Genomic DNA, 17,391 nt, shown 5'->3' with positions numbered 1-17,391 from the left:
ATAACCAACTGGAGACAGTTGAAAGAGGCATTCCTAGAATGGTTCTTTCCACCCTCCAGGAAGGTACAGCTGCGGGACAAAATAAGTAACTTCAGAAAGCTTCCAACTAAAACATTACACGAAACCTGGGAGAGATTTAAGAAGAAGCTGGCTCAATGTCCAAATCATAACACGACGGACTTGAACTTGATAGAGACTTTTTACAGAGCTTTCAACTCTGTGACAAAGCCAATTTTTGTCAATGTTGGAGGTGGTTCATTCATTGACCTCTTTTTTTTGGATGCTTCAGACATACTAAATAGAATGACCAAGCAGAGTCGGGCTTTGCATACCAGGGATTCTGTAGTGGCTAGTCCGACTATTTCTAGTGGTATTACTTTGGATCAGCGTAGAAGGGATGAGGAGAGAGACCAGGATATGGCCTACTTAAAGACACAGATGGACTTGATGACCACACACTTTCTATTAAGAAAGACCAAAATAGTTAAGGCTGTAGAATCTCAGGGTACTGTTGCTATGAGTACTGATGTGGAAGAAAACTATGTGAGTAGTCAGGGGGGTTTCCAAGGCAATAGCCAAAGGAACCAAGGTCGTAACTTTTATGAAAAGCCTAATTACAAGGATAGGGAGTAGGGACATTAGACAAGCAACAATGTTAGAAGTGGTTTGTATGTTTCTCCTGAAAGTTGGGATGCTGCAACAACTAGATTGGTCAAAATATCCATAAAGGATATGATGTAAAAGTGGTTGAATAGAGTGGAAACTACCAACTCGGGGGTAACTACTATGAAGAGTGAATTCTCTACCCTCAGTTAGTTGGTTAGCTCACACTCTACTTCTATTAAGCAGTTGGAGCAGTAGATGAGTCAACTTTCTGCTACACTGAACCAGAGAAAAAGTGGTACTTTACCTTATGATACGGTTCAAAATCCGCAGAATGATGGCTCATATATGGCGATTACCACTCAGAGTGGTAAGAGGTTACGTGGCCCTTCTATTGGCAAATCTGTAGAAGATGAGGTAATGGTTGATGGACCCGAAGAAAGTAATCTAGTGAAGTCTGAGAAGCTGGATAGTTCTACTGCTGATATAGAGAAGAAAACAAAGAAGGAAGAGGAAGTGGTGTTAAAGGCTATCCCTAGACTATCACCTCCCTTTCCTTAATAATTGAAGAAAAAGGTCGATAATGCAAAATTCAGCAAGTTCACGGCAATGCTCAAGCAATTAACAATTAATGTGCCTTTTCTTAAGGCACTTGAGCAAATTCCAGGTTATACAATGTTCATGAAATACCTCATCACAAAGAAGAGAAAGGTCAGCAGTGAGAAGGTGGACAATCTCCACCATTGTAGCGCAGTTTCCAGATGATTTTTAGTGCAAAAGAAAGCTGACCCTGGAACGTTTAGTATTTCGTGTAAAGTTGGGTCTCTGGATGTGGCAAGGGCATTATGTGATTTGGGTGCCAACGTGAATCTGATGCCTCTGGCTGTATACAAGAAGCTTGGTTTAGAAGCTCTGACACCCACTAACATGCGACTGGTGATGACAGACAGATCGATAAAGAGGCCTATTGGAATTTTGCATGATGTGTTGGTAAAAGTAGTAGACTTTATTCTTTTTGCTCATTTTGTGGTATTGGATTGTGATGTGGACTTTGAGGTTCTCATTATTTTGGGTAGCCCATTCTTAGAAACAGGAAGATTAATAATCGACTTGGAGTTGAATGAGCTTAAATTTAGGCTCAGTAAGGAAGAGGCAAAATTCAAAATGCATCAACCCATGTCGCAACAAAATGATACAAATGTCTTCTCAATCACTGACGTCTTCTATGATGATGGAAAAGGGCGATCAACTAGTTTTCTTGGCAAAGTCTGAGTAGTCAAGATAACCAAGTTGTGCCGCGACAGTAAATCAGGCGCTATTGGGAGGCAACCCAAAGTTCTTATTTTATGTTTAAATAGGTGTTTTTATTTTTTACAATTAGGATTTAGTATAGAGAAGGTGGAAAAGTGGAAAGGTCAGCTGGAAGGTCATTACGACATCTGTGGCAAGCCGTCATAAGTATGATAAGCTATGATGAATGCCATCAGCTAGACCAGGCTTAGGGAATTCTTTGCCTAAGGGTGACGACGTTCGTGATAGGCTATCATAATCGTGACAAGCCATCACGAATTGTTGTCATCCCAGAGCCTTAAAATAAAAAATTGGGCCTAAATTTAAGCAGATCTGACCCAGCCCAGTGGTAAAAATTTTCAAATTTCCACTGATTTTAAATTCTTTTTCTTTAGTATTTCTTTCCTTAGTTAAAAGATATCCCATCCTTTGCAAAAACATACCAAGAAAGCAATAAATAGAAAATCACTCTTCTTTTGGTGCGTGATTTTAGTTTAATAGCTCCATCAGGTATACTCGAATCTGACTCTACTATCTTCTGATAATGTATGATGAATGAAAGATAACCCAATATCCCCAAGATGCTTGAACCAAGTTCAACTTCGAAAGTGGCTAAAAATGTACCTAGGGTTTTCTGTACAAGACCAAGGGTTGAAAAGATAGCTCACGATTCAAATTCAAGTAAATCTTGAGCAAGAATAGGGACCAAAAACTTAGTTAAAGTCAAAAGTGGGTTTTGATAAGTATGACGACATCTATGATAGGCTATCACCATCGTGATGATTATCAGGAATGTCATCAAAAGCTGACAGAACTGAAATTGGTTCTGGATAGAGATAAAGACAATCATGACGGGCTATCACAATTGTGACGTCCTATCATGAATGTTATCAAAAAATGTAAAAATTTTTTGGGTTCTGTCTAAGGTTGACGATAATTGTTCTATGCTATCACGGTCGTGATGGCTTGTCATGAATTATCATCACACTTGGGGGCCTAAAACATAAATGAGCTCAAATGATTAATGTACTTGCATTTGTGATCTTTAGGGTTGACTAATGCTCTTCTAATGTCTCCCAGTGCTTTAAAATAGCACAAAAAAGAAAGAGTCCCACAGAACCAAAGAAAGTGGCCAAAGATGATGTACATCGTAAGCTCATCGATGAGGAATCTGACTATGAGAAGAAGGAACCCTTGCTCAAGAAGCGAAAGAAGCAAAGTCCAAAGAAAACACCACCAATTGAGGTGGAGAACATTGATGATACTGAGTCGACCACAACTTCTGAGTAGGAGGGGTCTGAAAAGGGTAATTCTGAATAGCATGAGTCTAAACCTACTGACTATGATGAATAAGATCAAGAAGAATTGAAGAATCTGAGTACGAGGGAATAGCTTCTGGGTTCCCATCCACTGAGCAACAAAATGATGAAGAGTCTCTACCTCGGAGGACTCTTATAAAGTGTAAGAACCCGGAATTGAGGAACAATGGTAGATAAAAAATCCCTAGAGCTAAGGACATCTAAGAAGGAATGCAAAAAGACCAAGCTAAGAAGAAAAGATGATCATCACGAAACGATTGAGCAGATAGCCTGAAGTGGAGAAAAAATTCAAAGAATATGGCTTAGGACGGACTATAGAAGGGGAAGTTCATTTTACCCCACACTAGTTCGGGAGTTTTATGCAAACTACCAAGCTAGGTTGGAGAACATGTGCAAACCAGGTGAGAAAGTAGAGGACCAGCCTCTTCGTAATAGAGTTTGGGTAAGGGGCATAATGGATGATGTTTTCGTCAGGACCATCAACTGATTCTTGCACGGCCCCGACTTTATGCCTTAGGTCACCACACCATCATTTTATTCTTGGATAAAGAATAAGGACAAACAACGTCCTTGGTTGGCCAACATCATAGCTAACGAAGAGCCGACTTGGGTGACAAACCCAAATGAGAGAATCCATAGGTCTTCGTTGGCTCAGGAGGAAAAGTTTTGGTTGGGAATAGTGTGAGTCTGGCTAATGGTTACTGAGGGAGATAATATTCTGGGTGATAACCGGCCTATTTTGGTGGAAAGATTGATGCAGCAGCTTCCCTTGAACTTTGGGGAAATCATTACGGATGAGATGAAGATAAGGATGTCAAGGATCGACACTGCTTATCCTTTTCCTTTTCTTGTTACAGAAATGTGCAGAGCTACTGGGGTGCCAAAGATTGTAGGATTTGATGAAAAAATTCATGCCCAGAAGACTTAAAACCCCATTTAGTTTGATAAGGTACAGCCAAGACTTAGGCTTGATAGGGGTACAGAGGTAGCAGCGGACCCTCCGATTACAGATACAGGAAAACCACATCATGTAGATGTATAGGATTCTTTAGCACAGGCATCTTTACTGCCTAAGACTAAATCCAATCCCTTAATTCCTCTAGCATTAATAGGTTCTGCATTTCAACCGATTGATATTAGGACGGTGGCTAAGCAAGACAAGTGGTGCGAGGCATAGCTACATACCTTTGCCAAATAGTTCGCTGCTACTGTGGACAAAAGAATCAAGGCTGTACTAGAGCCCTTTGTGACATTGCTTGCGAGAGTTGTAGATTTGGAGAACAGATTTGATGCCCTGGAAGAGGAGATGACAAGTGTTGATTTTGATGTATTCAGGGCTACATTGAATAAATTAAAGACAGATGTTGGGGTGTTGCAGCAATACTAAATTATGATGCCAACAAGTCCGATTGTGGAAGAATTGGAGGAAGAAATTCCTATACTTGATCTCACTACAGACTCCCCAAAGAAAAAGAAGAAAAAGGGGGGAAAGAAGGGCAAGAATAAAAAAAAAGACTTGAATAGTGAGGAAGAAAGAAAAGCGAAATAGAAGGTGAAAAAGAAGGCTGAGAAGGAGAAGGTGAAGAAAGCAAGATTGGAGTCCCTAGCTGATACTGAGAACTTAGAGGCAACCATCAGAGCTAGGGATGCAGGTGCTTTATCTAGATAGGCTCCAACCACCACAAATCCAGATTCTACGGATGGAGAGAAGACAACAGATGTTGCAGTAGTAGGGTTGAAAACCCAGGATCCACTTGCTTGACTGTCTTCAGGTATACCCTAATCCTTAGTGCATCTTATTTTTGATTTTAAGTTGAGGGTGTTGGGTAAATTATTGTTGTAAGATGTTCTGTAGATAATTAGTATTAGAATAAGTACTTATGGAAGTTAGCTTATTCAGTGATTTTTGTGTACTTATCCAGTGGTCTAATCTATTGTGTACTGTGTGAATTGCATCCATTGTGACCACTGTGTATCTTTTTGTGGCATTAGTATGGCAAATAAATGTCCTATGTTAAACAAGTGCATGAACCGAATAAGTAGTGATATGAAAGATACTTGTGTGCCATGTGTGTGTAAGATCTTACTCAATTCCCATTGTGCGTTGAATCTAGAAATTGCCCTGTTAGTTGTGCCATATTCATAGGATAGGCGTTACGAAAAGATCATAGGCCATTTTTGCATGTTCAACCATTTTAGCCTAAATGACCTTCCCAATGTAAACATTATCTCTTGATCCTTGTTTGAGCCTCAATAGCCTATTTCTTTCTTTAACCCCTTTCACCTTTCCATTTATATCACAATGAACCTGTCTTGGCCCCGGTCCTCCTTGGACAATGTGCACCTTGGCTTAGGCAAAAAACCTAAGTTTAGGGTGGCTATTATTGGGGTGCATAATACAATCTATGTATGAAGAAAGGTAGAATAAGAAGGATGAATAAAAAGTTGGGTGCGGTGAAAAAGAAATAAGAAAAGAGAAAACTGTGTGAAAAATGATAGAAAGATAATCTGATAAATGAAAAGACCACATCCATATTGAGCATGTATGATCAGTAATAGTGGGAAGAAAAGAAGGGTTAAGAGTTGAAACCCCGAGAGTTTAATGTAGTATAAAGGAGGCGTAGTCACTATGAAATATTCATGAATATCATACCAGCCCCTAGCCTACATTACAAGCTTAAAAAAATCCCTATAGTGATCCTAACTGACCTATCAGAAAACGTGGGTGCTGACTATAAGGGCAAGCCTATGGCATTTGATGCATAATGTTGAAACTTCATTCTGAGAGTGAGTCTTCTGTTTATCTCTGTGTTTATAAATTTTGATATGAGTGAAAAAGGGATTTTTTTTGTTGCGAGGGCACACTAGGTATGTTGCTAATCAATGTCTTGTTCGGATAAGTATGATTTGGGTATGTGCTAGGTTGTTATTGCTGAAATTTTTTCCATATCTTGATCCTTGTGAGTTGAATGGGTGTTTTCAATAATAGACACAGTTGCTCTTATTTTGACTGACCTTGGAGATAGTGTATGTATTCTGAGCTGATATGAGTAGTTAGCTGCCAAATTGTACTTTGAATACTCTTAGTTATGTTATGGTTTCTTGAGGACAAGCAATTGTTTAAGTTGAGGGTGTTGATGTGTGAGCCCATGCTAACTCATTTAAAGCTTTTAACTCTAAATAATTGCGAAGTCTTGAGCAACTGTAGTCGTTTTTGATTATTTTACTTTGATTTGGCAGCAAAAGTAGAGGAGAGGGGGAACCACAAATAAAAAAAACAAAAAGCATGAAATCGAAAGCAAATAGAGAGCTAAGTATGGCTGACGACATCCATTACACGCCATCAGCCTGGTGATAGGCTATCACGGATGCTGTCAACCTTAAATAGAAGATGTAAAGATGCAGGAAGTTTTTGTAAAGGCAATCATGACACGCCGTCAAGATTATGATAGGGCGTCACCATCATCGTCAACCTTACGCAGCAGGAAGTGAATTTGCAGAGAAGTTGACGATGTCCATGACAGGCCGTCAAGATCATGATAGACCATCATGGGCACCGTCATCTAATTCGAAGAAAATCAGAAACTTTAATTTTATTTCCTTATTTAGTTTTAACTATTTAAAACCTTGTTTTAGGGATTTAGGGGGATTTTTATCCATCATCCATTGACATATTAATGATATACGACTATTTTTTCTCTCTCTTTCTCTCTCTCTCTCTCTCTCTCTTAACTAATATTTCAGTGTTTGCTTTGTGATTCCATTACAAGTTCAATTTTGATTTCCCTCATTATTGTAAGTTAATCTTCTCAATTATGAATTCAATTTGTGTGCTTATTTCTTGCATCATGAGTGGTTGAATACCCTTAACCTGGATTATGGGATCTAGGGTTAGGTCATGATAAGGTGGTAATTAATTACTCAAGGTTTAATAGGTGTTAGGATTACTTGGTAATTCTGAGATTAGAATTTATGTCTATTGGTTGCAAACAATAGGCTTACCTACTTTGGTTTTATTGAGAAAGAAATCATAAATAGTAGGAAGTGAATTATCAACAGGGACTCGGAAAGGCTTCATTTAATAATCAGCGCTGTAATAAGGTTGATTAACCTAAGGTAAAATCTGGGCATTGAGTTACGATTCCCTAAGTCCAAGAGGATTAGAAAATTAGATGCTTGAATAGGTCGAGAGATATTTGAGCATATCATCGATAAAGATAGCTTTCTATCCTAACCACCATGAGAACCTTGAGTTAATGGTAGCATCTGTCATGTTACGTAAGCCCTAGTGAACATAATCCTACTTGTGTCATAAAATCTTGGTTACAAACATTAAATTCAAAGTGATAAACAATTATCTGCAAAACTTAAACCCCCATTTCAGGAAACAGTAAACTATTAGTAAATTATATCGTAAACAGTAAATTCTATATTTGCTTTGTGATTCAATTACAAGTTCACTTTTGATTTCCTTCATTATTGTAAGTTAATCTTCTCAATTATGAATTCAATTTGTGTGCTTATTTCTTGTATCATGAGTGGCCGAGCACCCTTAACCGGGATTATGGGATCTAGGGTTAGGTCATGATAAGGTGGTAATTAATTACTCAAGGTTTAATAGGTGTTAGGATTTCTTCATAATTCTGAGATTAGAATTTTTGTCTGTTGGTTGCAAACCATAGGCATACCTACTTTGGTTTGCTTGAGAAAGAAATCATAAACAGTAGAAAGTGAATTATCAACAGGGACTCGAAAAGGCTTAGTTTAATAATCAGAGCTGTAACAAGTTGATTAATCTGAGGTAAAATATAGGCAGTGAGTTACGATTCCCTAAGTTCGAGAGGATTAGAAAATTAGACGCTCGAATAGGTCAAGAGACATTTGAGAATATCATCGATAAAGATAGCATGTCATCCTAACCACCGTGAGAACCTTGAGTTAATAGTAGCATCTGTCATGTTCCGTAAGCCCTAGTGAACATAATCCTGGTTATCTCATAAAATCTTAGTTGCAAACATTAAATTCAAAGTTATAAAAAATTATCTGCAAAACTTAAACCCCCATTTCAGGAATCAGTAAACTATCAGTAAATTATATCGTAAACAACTTGAGTTCACACCTTATTCCTTGTAGGATTTGACCCCAACCTAGTTGGGTTTTATATTGACAATGATTTCTTACACCCATTGAAGAGTGTAATTTAAGAGTTATCAATTACTAACTCTTATCCTAGATCCCAGTTAGCTATTACCTTTTCAGTTTCAAGTTATTAGATAATAAATAACCTTCTTATGTGGATGATACTGATTAGCCTAGATCGATGATTAATCTTTAAATTACTGTTGTGATTATCTTTTCCTAATCCGTACTCCTTTTGTAAAGTAAGTAGTGATATACTAGGTAGGATATTAACATTTTCAACCGCTAAGAAAGCTATTAAATTAAAGGTAACCACAATACATGCAAAAATATTAGTTTAGAAAAACTTAGCACTTTCCCCACTTTATCAATCTGCTGGGGTTCTAACAACCCTATATAAAATCTTTAGCCGTTCATTTATGTGAAATGAAAAAAAGAATTCATAATTGAAGATATTCAAACTAGAGTACAATAATCAATGAATAAAACCCAAAGTCTGTAACTGAATTATCAACCAGAATCAAGAACAAAGTAATCCTACGATCAATTTCAAATCCTGGAATTAAATATCTATTTGTAAGTATATAGAGTGTGTAAACTAACTAAAAAACATCAAAATAATATAGATAGGTTACAAGGAAACCCTAGGAAATAACTCCCAAACAAATAAGGAAAATCAAGGTTGGTGGCTACTTACTGGGCCACCTACAGGATATAGGTAGCACCTACGGTCCATAGATGGTCCATATAGATGGCCCTCCTTTGTCCTACAGGTCCTAAACTCTCTATGACCTACTTTTTCACTTAAGGACTGTAGGTGCCCCCATAAGTGAAAGAGTCTTTTTCCAGTGCTTCTGAGTCTATGGATCTACAAGTTCTAACACCTACTTTGACACCTATAGATAATAGGTAGAACATACGGACCATAGGTTCCTTCTTCTATGGCCAAAAACTTAAACTTTCACTCTTTTTTTCAAGAATAGTCTCAAAACCTAATTTCCTGCAGAAACATTAAAAAAACACACCATATCTAACAAAATAGCCTAAGTAACTTGCATATTTTCGTTGTTTTAAGCATCGACAGTACTATGAATTCATATCACATCATTAGCAGGCGATTCTACCTTCTGGATCAATCCTAAAATATCTTACTTAATTTTCTTAAGATAACTCTCTTGTCTTTCCTAACCCTTAACTATCTTTGACAATAATGCTTCCATTTTAGAATCATAATCTTTATTCCCTAGTAGAACACAAGAACCACTGTTCTCTTTGTAGTTATTCTTTCACCTCTAATCACCATCTCTCTCTAATTTGATCCCTATACCGGTCCCTATAGTGGTTCCAACCTTGATTTCCTTGCCTCGAGTCCTAAGAATCCCGATTTAACCCTTAGCCCTTGGCTTGAAAACCCACAATCTCTGTATCCAAGTACTTTGCTTCTTCCTTAATATCAAAATCATAAAACCTAGGAGATTTACCTTGTGATCCCACAATGTTTACCTTTTATGAATTCATGGTTGCAAAATTCTTAGTCAGTAACCCAATCTCCATTCTCAGCTATGCAACCTCATGAGCCACTGTATTATCTATCATCCTATGCTTACCGAAAGCACCAAAAAAATATGTACTAGCTCCTCCTTTTGCCTCCTGAATGTGCCACCCCTACTTGGTATGAGAGACTTGATCTAAGATTTCCACAGCTAATCATAGTATTTGCATCATCTTTGGTATTTTCATTCAAGGCTCTATAAAATATCTCAAGAAAATTCCTCCCAAAAATATGATGATTAGGGACAATCATCAACTTCTTCTTATAATGCAACCAATTCTTTTACAATGACTCAGAATGTATTTACTTGAAATTGTATATCTCATCTTTTGCCGCAACATTCTCAAAAGTGGAAAAAATTGGCCAAAGAATTATTTCCATAACCCATTCCAGTCAGTGATGGATCTATGAGGTAGTTCCTCCAACCATAATACTGCTTTACCAGTAAGAGAGAATGGGTAAATTATACAAAGTATAAATCCTAAAAAAATTCGTGATGTACATGTTAGTGTCATCAGTCAGTAGATCAGCAAACACACCCTTCAGATCTAACAATTGGATCATAACACTAGTAATATCAAACTTTATGCCCTAGGAAAACTCAGGAGGAATAATAAATCCTACCTCGAGAGTCTCAGCATATCCCAAATCTTCCTACAAATTGTCATTTGCTGGCAAAAATGGAAAAGCTTGGGGTTCTTGAGCTCTCTCTTTCCTAGATCTATTGTGTTCTGCTTGATGCTCTTCTTGGTATCTGACCCTTTCTTCTTGAGCTGCATGATGAGCAGCAACATCCATAGTCTCTTCAGTTAGTAGCTGAGTAGTGGTTTGTGTGGCTATTTCTTAAACACCCTATGGAGTTGGAGGATTCAAGAGATTTGAGTCATTGTGAGATCCATGCTTGTATCCTACCAGCCTATAATTCTCTCGTAGGGTTTTTTCAAGAGCACGGTCAAGTGGGATCAAGGGATTTCCTTGATTGTGAGTAATATAGATACATCGATGTAAGCCCCAGGAATAGTAGAAAATAGAAACTAACAACCAACAAACTCAGTCAATCTATCCAAAACTGTATTCCCTGACAACGAAGGCAAGATATGATGTCACCCAAATTCTACATCCAAGAAATATAACAAAGTCTTTGTAAAATATATAACCCAAAAAAGGTTAGATCCAAAACCATATGGAATAGGCGGAATATCACTCACAAATTTTCTAAAGTAGCCAAAAAATGCCGAAAAGTAATGGGGGGATTATGTCAGAACAATATCAATAGTAAAAAATATTGATCTCTTTGGTTGAAATCAATATTAGATGAATACTAGACTTTGTTCCCCATGACTTCCTAATTCTATAGAGTTATTGTGCGTTACCAAACTGTCCCAATAACTTCCATGTAGTATCTGATAATATATGTATCACCAACTATTTTGTGAACACGTTCAGGTGAATTTCACTCTTTACCTTTTAAGTGTCAGAGTGTTTCCTTAATAAGCTTATCTTGGATCCCAGATTAACTATTACCTATGAAGTGTTAAGTTAATTAGATGAGGGGTGTTACCCTCAAATTACTGTTATGATATTCTTTTCCAAATCTCTAGCTCTCTTTTGAAGTAAGTATCAAATACATGCAAATTCTTAAATTTTGCTGTCATAAAAAAGACAATCAAACCAAAGATGATTACAATACATGCAAGAATATTGATAAAAAATGACTTTGTACTTCCTCTACTTTATTATTTCATTGGGGTTCCCACAACCCTAGTTTGGTGGTTTAGCTGCTCCTATTTGCAAGAATATCAATTGGATTCAATAAAGAAAGCATATGAATAATTTTACAATAATTTAAGAACAAAACCCAAAATCTCAAATTAATAATCAACCATAAAAACCACGATCAATGGATTCCAAAATCAAAAGTTAAATCTTAGAATCAATATAATGTTGTTAATGTAAAGAGTGCATAAACTAATACAAAAATATCAAAGGAGTATTTATAGTTTCATAAAATAACCTAGAAATCCTAACTAAAAAAATAGAAAAATATGGTCGGCAGTGGCTACGCGTCAAGCAATGAGTCTGCTAGACTGGCGATGACTCGTTGTCAGCTTTGTTTCCTATCTTCTGTGCTCAGTGGTAATGACTCGTCATGTCTCCCTATGAGCTGTTGTCTAGATTTGTAATTTCTCCAGTCAAATTTCATCTTTCCGATCTTTTCTCATCATGCTCAAAATGGTCAGCACTACGAGTCATAGCCTAAAACTATGACTCATTGTCGGTCTCGTCTCCACTGGGCTTCAACTTGTAAAATCTTAGGACCATTCACCATGTTTTCTCAGAAAAATTTTACCCTATGAGTCGTAGTCAATCTCTACGAGTTGTAGCCATCTTAAACTTTATCTTCCTTCTCAACTATAGTCACTTTTTACTATACAGCTTGGACACCAAGTCATAGCGTCACCAAACAACTCATAGTCTAGCCAGAAACTTCAATTTTTGGAGTTTTTTCTTCGTATTTTATTCCACTCATTTCCAACCCTGTATTTTTGCAAAATATACACAAACACACATTATATCTAACCAAATAACCTAACTACTTGTATATTTTTGTAGTTTGAAACATTGAAAGTGCCATGAAATCATGACACATCAGTAAGTGCCATCATGACCTGAGAAATTAGATCATGACATTCGACCTTAACACTCTCTCATGGAGTTATAAAGATGATTATCAAAAGACCCTTAGCTCAAGTGCAACAAATTCAAGTACAAAAAAGAGGTAATCAATAAAGGAAACATAACAACTAATAAGGGAAGCAGTGTAAAGACTATAGGAAATGAACAAGAACATTAATAAAATAATGCAATAACTGAAATAAAAGAAATATATGGTAAGTATCACAAGCAAGAACTACAAGAATATGAAAAGTACCTAGACAAACACCTCAAAGCCTAAAACCTCAAAAAATCAAGATGACACTCAGCTACCTACTTACATTCTACCTTAATAAGTATCCTCCACACCATTATATCTAAGTTCATGTACTCAATAACTTGGATTTGTATCATGCCCTGTCCAATCACATCTTTCCAATACTTCTTTGACCTATCTTTATCTCTTCATTATCTACTATCTTTAAACCATCTTAATCTTACTTTCCTCATTTTTTCCAACATGGAGGCCACTTTACCTTATCCTGAATATCCCCATTCCTTATGTTATCGTTCAAGTATACTAAACATTCACCTAAGCATTCTTATTTCTGCCACTAGTATCTTCTAAACATCAGAATTCTTGACTGACCAACAGTCAGTCCCGTATAGAAAAGCCGGTCTAACCATCACTTTATAAAACTTACCTTTAAGTTTTGTTAATAGCTTCTTGCAGCATAATACTTAGAGGTGACCTCCACGTCATCCACTCCGAACTGATACACTGGATGGCATCAAATAGGAAAATTCAATAATTAAACTATAACAAGAAGTAATTAAGAAAAATGTTTCTTGTCTCATTTATTATTTTCATCCTTTTGTCTATTTTTATCCTTTATTAGAGATATATAACATTTTATTATTTGTTTCATTGTTTTTTTATTTTCCTCCTTTATTTTCCATTTTTCTCTTAGTTCTTTTTTTACTTTTCTTGGTTAGTTTATCTTATTTTATTTTTTTATTTGTTTTATTTTTTTAACTGTCGACATTTTTTTTAAAAAAATAAAACATAAAAGAGAAAAATAAATATATGAACTATTTTAGACTAATGAGAATACAGAAGTAAAATAACTAGACAAAAACAGATATAATTATGAAAAAAAATTCTAATGCCCACCAGCTTATTTCTTAAAACCAAAATTATGGAATATACACACACATGTATATAGATATAATTCTTTTCTCTTTTGAAATGAAAATAAAACTTTGATCCAAACTATAATTTTATCTTATGTAATTATTTTACAAAAATTAACTTACTAAAACTTATTCAAAAATTAAAATATTAAAATTAAGCATAAAGTCCATGTTACCTGGTCAACAAAAATATACCTAGTAAACTTCCACAATTTAGGTTTGGGGAGAACGAAGTGTATACATACCTTACCACTATCTCAGAGGTAGAGAGGATATTTTTAAGAGACCCTCAGTTCAAGTGTAGCAAATTTAAGTAGAAAGAAGAGGAAAATAGTGAAGAAATATGGAAACTTACAAGAGAACAATATAAAATCTACGATGAAAACTATAATCAACCATAAAATAGTGCATAATTGAAGCATAATAAACAAAAGTGATGATAGATATCATAAGTAGGGATCAACTCCACCTCAACATATACGTCTAAACCCTAATCTACCATACTATAGTTAATGCACGACTACGCTTCTACTCAACTAACCTTCCAACTAATACGCGTTCTCCATATCTTTCTATATAAGGTCATATCCTTGGTAACCTAAATATAGGCCATATCATATTTATATACCTCTCCCTACTACTTCTTTAGCCTACCTCTACCCTTCAACATACCTACTACATCCAAGCCCTCAAACTTTCTCAATAGAGTATTGACACCTCGCCTATAAAAATCCTTATGGCCATTTTTAGATTTCTTATATTCGACCATTTTATACTTCTCTATTATTACCTTATAGTATTATTAAGTCACGAGAGTGGGTAAAACGGTCCACAAAATATTTGGGAGAATTTTAGGAAATTCTTTAATTTCTAGAAGCTTTTAAGTTGCTATAGTTGACTTTAGTCAACATTATGAGATCTGAGTGACTGATGAAAATTTAGTTAGTTTATTCTTCTTTGAAATGTTGATTTGGGAAAGTAGGATGATTAGTTTAGGTTCATATGCTTTTGGTTTGATTTTGAGTCTTTAAATGAGAAATTGGTTTTAAGTTGCCTAGAGTTGGTTTCGTGGCTAACCAATTGATAGCCACATCTCTTGGATATTCTGGTATTTTCATTGAGTTTGGAACATCGAAATTAGTCGCTAGCATAGTTGGAATGTGTTCATGGTATTTTAAATTCATTTTGAGGGTTTGATAAAAAATTTAGTCTATTCTTAGTATGTTGTCAGTTGCTATTTGTGCCTTCTTTTCTTTGTGAGGAAGCATCATGATGGCGATGTGTGTCCAAGTTTGGCCGTTGCATTTGTAACAAAAAAGTGAATTTTTTGAAGGCATGTGTCAGGTCTGGGTCAGTCTTTCTTCTTTGCATTCACGATTAAAGGCCTGCATCCAAAAGGTATGGGATGGTTCAACCTCGTGTTCACGACAAGAGGGTCGTATTTTCAAAGAAAAAATTACCCCTAAACAACCTTTTATTTCCAATTTATCCCATAACTCCCTTTTCACCATTATTAGAGCTTAGGAGCTTGAATTGAGGTGATTTCAAGTGAGTTTTGAGACCTATACCATGAGTGAGTTTCTAAACCCTATTTTCATTATTACTATTGATTAAATTAAAATCATCATCAAATCATAACTTTTAAACTTAAGATTACGTTGTTTTACCAGTAAAGTGAAATACTAATATTTTGATAATTTCTAACTCGATTTCAATTTCATTTTTAATGGATTTTTAGATTTGAGACCCTTATATTATGGCTAAACTAATTTTCTACTAAAATTCTAATTTTACCATTTTATTTTTAGGGTTGATTTTCTAGGTGATTTAAGATCCAATACTGAAGTTGTCAACATAGGTACTTTTCATCTTGTATTTATTTGTAGATCTCATATTTAAATAGATTGAGCTCGTTCAAAGACATTTTAAGAAACTAAAGCTTTCCTTTGATTCTTTGGTCTTTGATTTGTCTTTGCGTGTCATCATTAAGGCAAGTTGTGACATTTGGATAACCAATGAGAAATATTACCGGACCAATAAAAATATTCAAGTTTACAAGTTAAGAGTATCCCATCTATTTTTTCAAGCAGAAAGAGACCCCAATAAAAATAAAACTCAGTTATTTACATTATGATGTAACCAAGTTTAAGTGATTTCGTGCGTCCTAGCTTCCTAAAAATTACTTGTTCTTCCTCCAATTTCTAGCTGTATCTGTGTCAAAACTCAGTCAGTCTTTATGCTTCATTTGAATTTAGTAAATTCTCATTTTTACTTTATTTGGGTTGATTTTCATAGTTATGATACCCGTGTAGGGCTTGTGTGAATATTATCACTGATGTGGAAGATTATTATCATTGTGATGCTCAAGTGGAAACTTGTGTTGACTTTATTATTGCTTAAAGAGCTAATTATCATTGGGATATCAAGTAAGGGGCTTGTGTTGACCTTGTTTTTGATATGGGAGCTTATTATCACTATGATACCTGAGTAGGCCTTGTGTTGACCTTATTGGTGTCTTATTTGGTTCTTTTCTATTATGGTGCTTGCATTGGGGCTTTTATCATGATTTACTAAGGTTTTAGTGACAAGAGTTCATTTATATAGTTATTGAGCTGATTATTGTGCATTATTGATTTTTCCATGATCATGTATAATTCTGCATCACTTATTTTCATGGAACTAGTACTGCTGTAGGATTTGAATTATTTGTGAAAGAAAATAAATTATTTTATAAAATACCTTAGCCGAGGGAAGTGCTGACAAGGTTGATTGACGATCAAATTTTTTTATGGGTTTCCACCCCCTCCATGGGTTCTCTTCTAAAAGCTTAACCATGGGTTCTCTTCTAAAAGCTTAGGCTCAAAAGGTGTATACATGTTGTACTTTGGTAATTGCATTTAATCTTATGTTACTATATCGCATTGCACTTTCTCTTTGGTGATATTGTAGTTGACATATTATTATATGTTGTGTACTGGTTACGACTTGATCTATTGTGACTATTGCATTATATCCATTGGTTGCATGATATGTATTTTCCTATCTTATCATGGATTGTTGGTTTGGCACGGTGAATGGATATAACACATGGCTCTGGTGAAATTCTATCCTAATATTACTTATTACTATTATTTTTGATATTAAGGATGTACGTGTCTACCTTAATTGAACTGATTAGGCTGCCTTGTTAATTTTTTCAATCTACTCAAATTGGCTGAGACTTTTCTGTGTACTCGTTCATTTAGGGCAATCTTGGATAGTTAGTGTAGTGGTTCTCTCCATCACTTTGGATTATGGTTGGTTGTGTATGATGCTTTCTGAGTATAAGTGTTTTATACTCACTCTTTTTTATACCTATGTGCAGGTATTGAGCGAGTAGCTAAAAATTGGTTATGACTTCTAGTGTTAACTTTTTTAGAGATTATGGTAGCGACTGATAGATATTAGAGCTTACCCAGATCTCTCTTTGTGTAAATCTATGGTAAAGACCCTCCAGGTTATTTTCCCAATTTGCATACATTTTTGGCATTTATAGCCTTCCCACAGTGGCTATAGGTTATTTATGACTTGCCAGAACTGTTGGTTTGGTTATCGAACAATGCATTTGGATGTTAGAATAATTTTTTGATTTTGGAGCTT

The 17,391-nt window shown here is 35.6% G+C and overlaps 1 protein-coding gene across 1 annotated transcript; it reads left to right on the top strand.

Annotated features, from left to right (window-relative positions):
- The first annotated feature begins 303 nt into the window (after window positions 1–303).
- On the top strand, window positions 304–3,183 carry LOC107841262. The gene is made up of 5 exons (XM_016685231.2): window positions 304–543; window positions 892–1,122; window positions 1,252–1,314; window positions 1,384–1,869; window positions 2,974–3,183. Exons 1-5 carry the CDS (start codon window positions 304–306, stop codon window positions 3,181–3,183), a joined length of 1,230 nt encoding a protein of 409 aa, XP_016540717.2.
- Window positions 3,184–17,391: the final 14,208 nt, after the last annotated feature.

The sequence above is a fragment of the Capsicum annuum genome, chromosome 9 (assembly GCF_002878395.1).
Source record: "Capsicum annuum cultivar UCD-10X-F1 chromosome 9, UCD10Xv1.1, whole genome shotgun sequence".
Taxonomy (NCBI): domain Eukaryota; kingdom Viridiplantae; phylum Streptophyta; class Magnoliopsida; order Solanales; family Solanaceae; genus Capsicum; species Capsicum annuum.
Note: the sequence above shows the minus strand (reverse complement) of the source record. Positions and strands in the feature narration are given on the sequence as shown.